At 37.8% G+C, this 10449-nt stretch overlaps 1 protein-coding gene across 1 annotated transcript; it reads left to right on the top strand.

The window, feature by feature from the left end:
- Positions 1–2489: 2489 nt before the first annotated feature.
- On the top strand, positions 2490–3618 carry LOC103513608 (neuropeptide Y receptor type 2-like). Its single transcript, XM_008478454.2, has 2 exons — positions 2490–2941; positions 3439–3618. The coding sequence occupies exons 1-2, from the start codon at positions 2594–2596 to the stop codon at positions 3616–3618; spliced, it is 528 nt and encodes a 175-aa protein (XP_008476676.1). The 5' UTR covers positions 2490–2593.
- Positions 3619–10449: the final 6831 nt, after the last annotated feature.

Genomic DNA, 10449 nt, shown 5'->3' with positions numbered 1-10449 from the left:
TTTTGTACACCTACCTCAAGTTTACTATTACAGGTTTAATATAATATACTATAGTAGTTAATATAATACATCAGGTTTCAAGTTTACTATCATAGGTACAAGTTTTTTTTTTTTTTTTTTTTTTTTTTTTAAGAGGTTTGACAGAGGAAACTGTAACTGCTATGGTCTTATAATTATCCCTTTTTATATTTTTTTGTACACCTACCTCAAGTTTACTATTACAGGTTTAATATAATATACTATAGTAGTTAATATAATACATCTGATCAGGTTTCAAGTTTACTATCATAGGTATCTACTATCTTACTAACTTATACATATGTAGTAATTTAGCAACTCCGTCTTACTTAAGAAGAACAGTTATAAATTCTGGGACACCCTGTATATATTTTTCAATATGGGGACTCTATTTTGCACAAAGGCTTTGCATTGTGGACTTTTCTTTATGAGACATATGTACATATTTATGCACTAAGGAATAGGTACCTAATCTCTTTGTATTTGGTCTTGTAGACTCTTTGAATTGGGTTCTGAATTACGTGTAATACGTCTTACTTATAAGTCAAGCTTAGAATTTACGTATAATCCCTATCATCATTCTTCAGACAATTTGGCTGAAGGGTTTAACTTTGTCTTCATGCAATCTTAATCTGATTTGAATTTTCAATTACCTGTGAACTATATATGATTAGGGGGAACTTTAGTCTGCTCTGGGATTATTCATTACTACCTACACACTATTTCTACTCGTACGTACCCTCTACACGTCTATACGTACACATTCTTTCTTGTATATACACTCTTTCTAGGTCAGGGGTTTCCAACTAGCGGCCCGCGGGCCACATGGGGCCCGCCAGACCATTTTTGTGGCCCGCGAAGCTTTTTGGGGGTTTGTACAAACTTACGTAAATGTAAAAAAAAGACCAGTGTAGTTATCATTGAGTCATGGAAAGTGACCCCCTTTAGAGTTCAGCTATAACTAGGAGAATACTTTTTAAAAAATTTCGCCCTTTCTAGGTCAGGGGTTTCCAACTAGCGGCCCGCGGGCCACATGGGGCCCGCCAGACCATTTTTGTGGCCCGCGAAGCTTTTTGGGGTTTGTACAAACTTACCTAAATGTAAAAAAAAGACCAGTGTAGTTATCATTGAGTCATGGAAAGTGACCCCCTTTAGTGTTCAGCGTTCAGAAAATAAAGAACAAAAAAGTTCGGATTTCATTTTCACACGCGATTAATTTGGAATTTTCTTCTTCCTCCTCTTCTTCTTCTTCTTGTTCTTCACCTCCTCCTTCTTCGTCTTCTTCTTCGTTTCCTCCTCCTCTTGTTCTTCTATTTCTTCTTCTTTGTCATATTTCTGAAAAGTTGGGGGGGGGGAGCTCCCCTATGTACATATTATGTGGCCCGCGAAGTACCTCCCAATGTAGAATGTGGCCCGCATACACATGGAAGTTGGAAACTCCTGTTCTAGGTACTCCATATGTATCTTGGAAAAGCAAAAGTTTAGAAAATAAATTATCTACAATTCTACACCTATACTCAAGTAGGTAGATACCTACCCTACCCTACCTAGTTATCCTACCTAGAAAAAGTTCTCAAATTACAGTCAAAAATATGCAATAGATATAATTATACTGTGTGGTAATGGTAAGTGGTAATTAACATGTAGCTTCCAAGTTGCAGGTGTATCGTACCTATTCATATGAAAATCCCAAAAAATTGTAGGTAGCTTAGCTCTATAATATATTCTTATTAGGTACTTGGGTATATATATGATGTATACAGAAAATTTAAACTGGGAACTTATTATGTACATATGGAAATATTATTACTACCTACACACTTTTGTAGTTCACTCTAAACAAGTGAAATTTAACACGTATGTTACCTTAAGTACCTAATTTATACCTACATAAGTACCTACATACTCGTATGTAGCTTAGTGCAAAAGATAAACTTTCAAATTACGACATAAATAGAGGAAGAGGAAGATAGAAGATACATAATTACCTTGGTATCTACGTATACGCAGGACAATTAATTAACACAATATTTAAATTGTTAGGTAGGTAGCTACATTTAGGTTTTGATAATAATTTCACATCAATCTAACATTTTTTAAATTAATTTTTGCAGGGCTTAAAAATTGAAATTGATGAGTAAAATATGTTCATACAAGTACATAATGATAAAAATTAATCATAATTTAATTATTATTGACTTTTTTGTACCATTAGATACGGTACTATGAAGAATCAAGACAAATCAACAATTAAAATATCTACAAGGTGTGAAAAAAGGAATGAAACAATCAACAAGTAAAAGTAAATAGCAATGTGTAGGAAGGGAACCTACGTCATATAAAAAAAAAGAAAAAAAAAATACGTGTTAATAACATTATACAATATACAATCAATATTATGTAGGTACCTCCTAAATGAAAACATACCTTAGAAACAGTAAAAAACGTAATAAAAATGAAAAAAAGTAATTAAATAAATAAAAGGTGTTCTAATAAAAAAAGTAAGTGTCTACTAAAATTCAAAAATAATAATAAATACAGGGTGATCATAAAATAAAAGTGAAAGGGTGTGACAATGGACGGTAGCAAATACTACGAGTCCCTAGCTGAGGGGATGAAGAGTCAGAACTTCACCATAGACTTCACCAAACCCCACATCAAGCCTACCCTTCTCAATGTGTATGTCTTCTTTATAATCCTGTATGGAGTGACCATTCTATCCGGGGTGGCTCTCAATATCTTCGCCATCTACCATATCATAGTGGAGCGACTATTCCGGGACGCTACTTGCGGATATTTCATCAATATCGCACTGGCTGATATTATCAAGTGTATGTTTGTGCTGCCGATTACACTTATGGTGACTCTGGTTCAGAATTGGACCTGGGGGAGTTTCCTATGCTACTTCCTACCAATGCTACAGGTAAGTGGTTTTTCTTCTTCATCATCAAAAAAATCTGGTGTGAACATCACACGACTTTCCTTATCCTATTGAATGATGCTAATTTGAGTGTTCTTTTACCCTAACTTTTACAATATCTCTAACCGTTTTGTCGCTATAGCTGAAAACTGCCAAAATCGGTCGAAATCTGTCCAAAAGCGGTCAAAATACCGCCAAGGGCGCAGCAACCATCTCAACCAAACGTTTTGTGTTGCATCCTTGTCACATTTGTGAACTACATACCAAATTTCAAGTCTCTAGCTTATCCCGTTTCTCAACCAAACGTTTTGTGTTGCATCCTTGTCACATTTGTGAACTACATACCAAATTTCAAGTCTCTAGCTTATACCGTTCCGGATATATTGTTAAATTACTAACCAGATTCGATCGCTAATTATTCTCAGAGTTTTGAAAGTTCTCTGATCTCAATAAAGACAGCTTTTATTTCTATTTCTGTAAAAAAATTATGACGTCAAGAGACATCGTTGAAACAAGTGTCCATAGAAGACAATTTGATCAAAACTAGAAATAGAAACCGTCATGTTTCTCAGCCAATCATCGTGCGAGTAGACCGGGTGGTCACACACGCTACCATCTTTCCTGATTCGTTCAGAGGGAACTTTGAGCGAACCTCGGACCTGGAACTTGTTTTTGAGTAACCCGGTAGGATGAAATGTTTTAAGGAAACAAAAAATTGTACAGAATCGTTCAGCAAGCGACCAACTTTCGCTTGGACCTGACCGGTTATTTTTGGCTGACCAAATGCAAGGTCGTTCCATTTTAGGAGTCATTGTCCCGGCATCAGTTTGGGTTTTTGGACACTTTCAAGTGAGAGCTAGAAAATGACAGCTTCCCAGCAAACTGCTTCACTAACGTACCCTCTGGCCAAGCATCACCACAGAAAACTAGTGACTTCTCAGCTTCAGGCACGACAATATGGAAGGACGCGTACGATGCATGGCGAGTCTTCAATTTAGAACACTTGACAGATGATAGTTCAGAAATATTGTTCATCAAATTTTCCGTCAGCATGAACGGAGGGCTAGCTTCACACATTTTTTGAACGACTGAAAAATTAGCACGAGAGGGAGGGTGGGGGAGGGAGAGAGACAGAGGGGGGGGAGAGATAGGGACGGAAAACGCGAAAGAGAGAGATAGAGAGCAGAGTGAAATGAGTGAATGAAAGAGAATGAGAGAGAGGGGGAGAGAAAGAGAGAGATAGAGAGCAGAGTGAAATGAGTGAATGAAAGATAATGAGAGAGAGGGGGAGAGAAACAGAAGAGAAGGAGGGGTAGAGTGAAAGAAAAAGGGGGAGCGATAATGGGAGAGAGGAGAAAGAGCGAATGAAAGAGAACACAGGAGAGGAGAGACAGAGAGAGTGAGTGAGTGTGAGTGTGTGTGTGAGAGAGAAAGGTAATAGAGAAAAGAGAAGAGAGAATGAGAGAGAGAGAAAAGAAGGGAAGAGACGAGAGAGAGGAGGGATGGTTAGCAAAAGAAGAGGGAAATGAGATAACAGTAGCAAACCTGACACACTGAGAAACCTCAATGTAAATGTACGCATAAATAACAGTCCTATGGGAACCCCAGCACAATTAATCTTCATTTTCAGAACTAGGAGGTTCTGAATTCTGGAAATGGTTCTGTATAAATTCCACCAGTGTATCTTTCCCTGATTGCTCTCTCTCTCTCCCTCACTTTCCTCTCTCTTTTTCTCGCTCTCTCTCTCTCTCTCTCTCTCTCTCTCTCTTTCTCTCTCTCTCTCTCACACACACACACACACACACACCCTTGTCACAGCATACTATTGAATCTATATAATTATGTAGTTATACTATACACGTATACATATGTAGGTACTTTATTTTACAGGTACTTAACTATATTTTACTTCCCTCTGTTCTTCCAAACCTCGACTGGGATCGAACCCAGGCCCTCCTCATTACCAGGCCAGTACTGGACAAATTGATTTTTACTTTCCTTTACTTTTGAACTTCAAGGAGAGTAAAAGAAGAACCTCGTCAAAAACCACGTAAAACTTCATTCATTGCCATGCTGTTTCTCACAAGACCAAAACACTTCATCACAGGAGGGGGTCCCAAATAAGTCATTTAAGTGATATACAACATAATTTAATTACGTACCTACCTATCAAATTGTTTAATCTAGAAACAAAACAAGAACACCTCAAAAATTCTGGGAAACCACGGGATGTCATCAAAATTAAAGCGAAATATTTCGTATATTACATACAGACACATCGGCTTAAAAGAAACAATTTAAACTGAAAAAACAGCACATCGGTAAATTTCATAGTTGTTAAATTTAACCTCAGAATGTGAAAAATGGTCATTTAGCCAGGTTTCGGATAAAAAGATAACATCAAAAACAGAGATTTCAACAGCTCTTTTCAAGTCAGAAAGTTTGGTCCGAAGACCACTGGCGTTATGATAATAACAGTTTATGTGGTTTTGGTTGTTTTTGGAGCACGCAAGTTTTTTGGAGATGCCTGGTTCGAAGATTCAGCCACTGCACGCCTTGTAGCTGGTTTGCCTCCAACCTCAGCCGACGAAGATCCAGCCGCGCATTGACTCGAAGCTTTCGAATTCCTGGGTCTACCACCAGAGGAATTGTTCAATGGAGAAGACACATTACTCCCAGACTGCTGCAACTCCTTTGCTGCCCCAACTGATGCATTGGATTGCTTTGCCGCCGCTTGTTTCTTTGGAACAACCTTGACCTTTGCTTTCCCACTACCACTCGGTGCATTCAAAGGTTTATCGGAATCGAAGGACTCCAAGACATAGTTCTTCAACAACCGACCACCAAAGATCTTGACAAGCGATCCCTCTGGCCAGGCACTGTCCGACTCAACCAGATGACTAAACTCTGACGGGACCACAACATGGAACGATGAATAGGAAGAGTGTTTGGTCTTCATCTTACTGCATTTTACGGAAGCCAATCCATCAGTACTGGACAGGAGATCCTGAGCAAGAACCATGGCAGACACATCAGGATCAACTCGGCTTACAAAATACTGTGTGTATTTTGTAGTGACTACAGATTGGACAGCATCACTCTTCCTAGATCCCACGAAAGAAATGGAGCTTCTGTCATCACGCTTCTGACGAACATGTATCTCCCTCCCCGCAGTAGAAGGACCTGGACGGGCGTCAGTTGTCGGTGAGAGAGCAGCAAGTTTCTCATTAAGGAGACTGATCAATTGTTCCTGCTCAACAACACGTTTCTCCAATTGACTCACGTAGCTCTGGTACGCATCACTGTGCTCCGACTGACTGGCCATGTTAAACAAGTCAACAACGACAACTAATGTTCAGCGTACAAAGCGAGTCAATAAATCCGAACAATGTTCACCAGGTGAATCAATGAATGATTATTACAGGTAACACAGGGACCCAGCGTCACACAGCTACTAAGTATTTCAAGGTCAAACTTTGAAATAAACTGATAGGGGGACTGGTAGATAAAGCGTATACATAAATACACAAAGTACGAGACGATTTAAACAAAGAAAATATGTAAAAAAAAAATAATAATAATAAAAAAAACACATATTTATATGGCATATCTAATCAATCAGATCGTAAAAAAGTACCTATGTAGGAAATATTAAAAAGTAACCTATGTAGATCGACCTTGACATGTGCTTATATCTAGGGGTGAATCACAAACTTCCAGTTGATTCACCCACTATATTTTACAACCATGTGCGGTACATTTTTTCTCCATTCATATAATTATTTGTTACAAGTTTGTTACGGATGGGTTACGTCATTTTCTCTAATGGGATATAAGTCAAATACAATGGGATCACTTTGTTCTCGGAAGTGCAATTTATAAATAGACAAATCAGCTGAGGAGTTAATAGGCAAAAGATCATTGGCATTAGGATTTCGGATGTGGATGAAGTTTTGTGTTGTAGATTGTACTCATCCGTTGGAGGTGAATTTGTTCGATTTCAGTTTCAAAAGGGACTGAAAATAAGCACTAGACATTTTCATGGTGTGGGAAAAAAAGCTTCAAGAGGGAAACAATAATTTTATTTTATCAGATTTTTTTTTTTTATGGAATTTAACCACCTGCAATAGGTACTTAAAGGTAGGTAGGTACCTTAATAGCTTGCACTTATGCACTGTTTTGAATACCTGGGTTAGTGGTTGTTATAACTTGGGTACTATAACTTTATCTTTCAAAGAGAACCTTAACCGTTTCTTTGAATGGCGGCAAGCTTAACCCATCCTTTAGGGCTGTTCGCCCCTACACCTAAGCCTCGGAGTGGGCTTTTTGTGTTTGGAGTTAAGCTAATTACCCACCAAAATGCCAAGTAATCTTCCATAAAATAGCCCCAAGGTCACAGGGCTAACCATTGAGAAGGCTAAGGTCATAGGACCCGATAGTTCTTGGTTCAAAACTCTCCTTGACATCAATTTTTGGGGAAATACCATCTTGAATCATATGCCACATCATGTGACATTATCTAACCATTTAAAACAGCACAATTTCTTAGAAATCTCCAGCATAATTAACTGATTGCCCATAAAATAGCCCCAAGGTCACAGGGCTAACCATTGAGAAGGCTAAGGTCATAGGACCCGATAGTTCTTGGTTCAAAACTCTCCTTGACATCAATTTTTGGGGAAATACCATCTTGAATCATGCCACATCATGTGACATTACCATAAAATAGCCCCAAGGTCACAGGGCTAACCATTGAGAAGGCTAAGGTCATAGGACCCGATAGTTCTTGGTTCAAAACTCTCCTTGGCATCAATTTTTGGGGAAATACCATCTTGAATCATGCCACATCATGTGACATTATCTAACCATTTAAAACAGCACAATTTCTTAGAAATCTCCAGCATAATTAACTGATTGATAAACATTTATAATGAGAAATTCGCGTGCTCCAATTCTCCTTTTACGCTAACAGAGCGACAAAAAATTTCCATATTTGGAGCAACAATATTTCTTCGAAAAGATCAATGGAACAATCGATATATATCCGCTCAGTTTTCCTCAATGGCAAAAATATTCCTCTAATATGGCAAAACTATCTCACTTCGACTATCGATTTTTTTTTAGGCTCACGTTTCTAGATAAGAAAGTCGGCTGATAAGCCCTATCTTGTATCCTAGTGACTGAAAATTTTAGTGCCAAACTAGAAACTACAGTCCATATTATAGGTATCTAGCATCGGATAAGACTAAAACGGCATTTGTCACGTTGAAATGTTGCTGGCAGCTAAAAAAAATGGCTGATTTTGAGTAAAGATACAGCATGCTGGAGTCATCAGAAATCTTGCACTCTTGCATATTCTAGTGAGAATTTTGCAGCATGATAGAAAGAGTTATCAGTCTTACGTCTTACTAGTCTTTCATTATAATATTGGGGCAAAAAACATGTAAAAAAAAAATAATAAAAAAAAAACACATATTTATATGGCATATCTAATCAATCAGATCGTAAAAAAGTACCTATGTATATAGCTAATATTAAAAAGTAACCTATGTAGATCGACCTTGACATGTGCTTATATCTAGGGGTGAATCACAAACTTCTAGTTGATTCACCCACTATATTTTACAACCATGTGCGGTACATTTTTTCTCCATTCATATAATTATTGAGACAAGTTTGTTACGGATGGGTTACGTCATTTTCTCTAATGGGATATATAAGTCAAATACAATGGGATCACTTTGTTCTCGGAAGTGCAATTTATAAATAGATAAATCAGCTGAGGAGTTAATAGGCAAAAGATCATTGGCATTAGAATTTCGGATGTGGATGAAGTTTTGTGTTGTAGATTGTACTCATCCGTTGGAGGTGAATTTGTTTCGATTTCAGCTTCAAAAGGGACTGAAAATGAGTCCATTTATTTTTGATCGATAAAAAACTCAGAACATACATTTTTTTTATAAATGGTATACCCATCCGTATAAGCAGAGCTTGTGCTTTATGTATTACGGTCGAATCTGGATTATTGAGATAATGTTTGAGTTTCCATAATACCATAATTACTTAATTAAACCATGTAAAAATCTCTTTAAATGAGAGCTCTGTGAAAAGTTCAATGACGAGAAATCTTTTTAAAAGAAATCTTTCTAATTATTGAGATACTCTTTTGCAGACTTTTACTTTTACTTTCCGTGTCCAGCTCCTTCTTTAAATCCAGAAAAGAGCAGTCTGGATCAAGGGCGTAGCCAGGATTTCAGCAAGGGGGGGGCAGGACACGAAATTTCGATAATATCTAGTGTAAGTCAATCCTATGTCCTCTCACCCATTTAATGAAGGGGAAGGGGCATACATAACTTATAATTTAATTAAACAAGTGTCATTTCTAAACATTGACATGGAAAATGCCATCCACTGTGTTATTATATTAGACTTATTAGTTATTCGTAAAAACAGAATTAACAAGTGTCATTTCTAAACATTGACATGGAAAATGCCATCCACTGTGTTATTATATTAGACTTATTAGTTATTCGTAAAAACAGAATTGCTATTTGTCTATCGTCCACCTCGTACACGACTCAAGTTGTCACCGCTATATTTGACATGGAACTCCAAGTTCCTGTGAGTAGAGAAACTATCATCGGTACAAACAAGGTGTCAGTCTATATTTATTAGGATAAGGAAAGTCATGTGATAATAGTAAACCAGCAGGCCCCGACCTGCGTCGGCAAACCCATCAAGCACACACAACAGACACAAAACACACAACATTCTCATCATAACATCAATCACACCACAACAGAATTGCTATTTGTCTATCGTCCACCTTGTACACGACTCAAGTTGTCACCGCTATATTTGACATGGAACTCCAAGTTCCTGTGAGTAGAGAAACTATCTGCATCTCCACCAGATCTGAGAAACTTGAATCAAAGTATTGTGTCCAGAGAGGTAGAGCTACCGGTCTTGTCCATATTAGGGCGATCTGACACACAACGGCATCTCAGAGACAATGCCCCGTACTGGAATGACCTTGGGCGTGACACATTCCTCAGAAATTAGCACAACCTCGCGAGGAACCAATCAACAGACGACTTTGTGTCAATCAAATGTGACTTTCTCCCTGGCCTTCGGTAAAAGCTCCCTGTTCATGGACCTTGATAACGTGACTGTATAACTTTGTGAACGTCACAGTAAAACTGCTAAAAGGCTTTTTAGGGACGGAGGTTTTACCATCCATTTGGGATAAGCTAGGTTAAGGCACGTTACAGGGTAGTTTTGTTCCAGCTTGTTTGTAAGTTGGTAATGCCACCGTTTAGGAAAAAATGATTTTTATTAAGATATTCATCTTTATTTTGTCAGAATGCATTTATGACACAACTGGCCCATTGCAGCGGAATCTGCAGAAACTTTTGTCCTTAAGTTCCAAGTTCTTACTGGATTTCGTACCTAGCTATTACATCGTATTGTCATAGTTCTGACTGTTGTACACGGGTAGGGTTGACATAAAT

This window comes from Diaphorina citri, unplaced genomic scaffold, assembly GCF_000475195.1.
Source record: "Diaphorina citri unplaced genomic scaffold, Diaci psyllid genome assembly version 1.1 scaffold995, whole genome shotgun sequence".
In the NCBI taxonomy this organism is placed as follows: Eukaryota; Metazoa; Arthropoda; class Insecta; order Hemiptera; family Psyllidae; genus Diaphorina; species Diaphorina citri.
The sequence above is the reverse complement of the archived record's forward strand: the minus strand, read 5'-3'. Positions and strand labels throughout refer to the sequence as shown.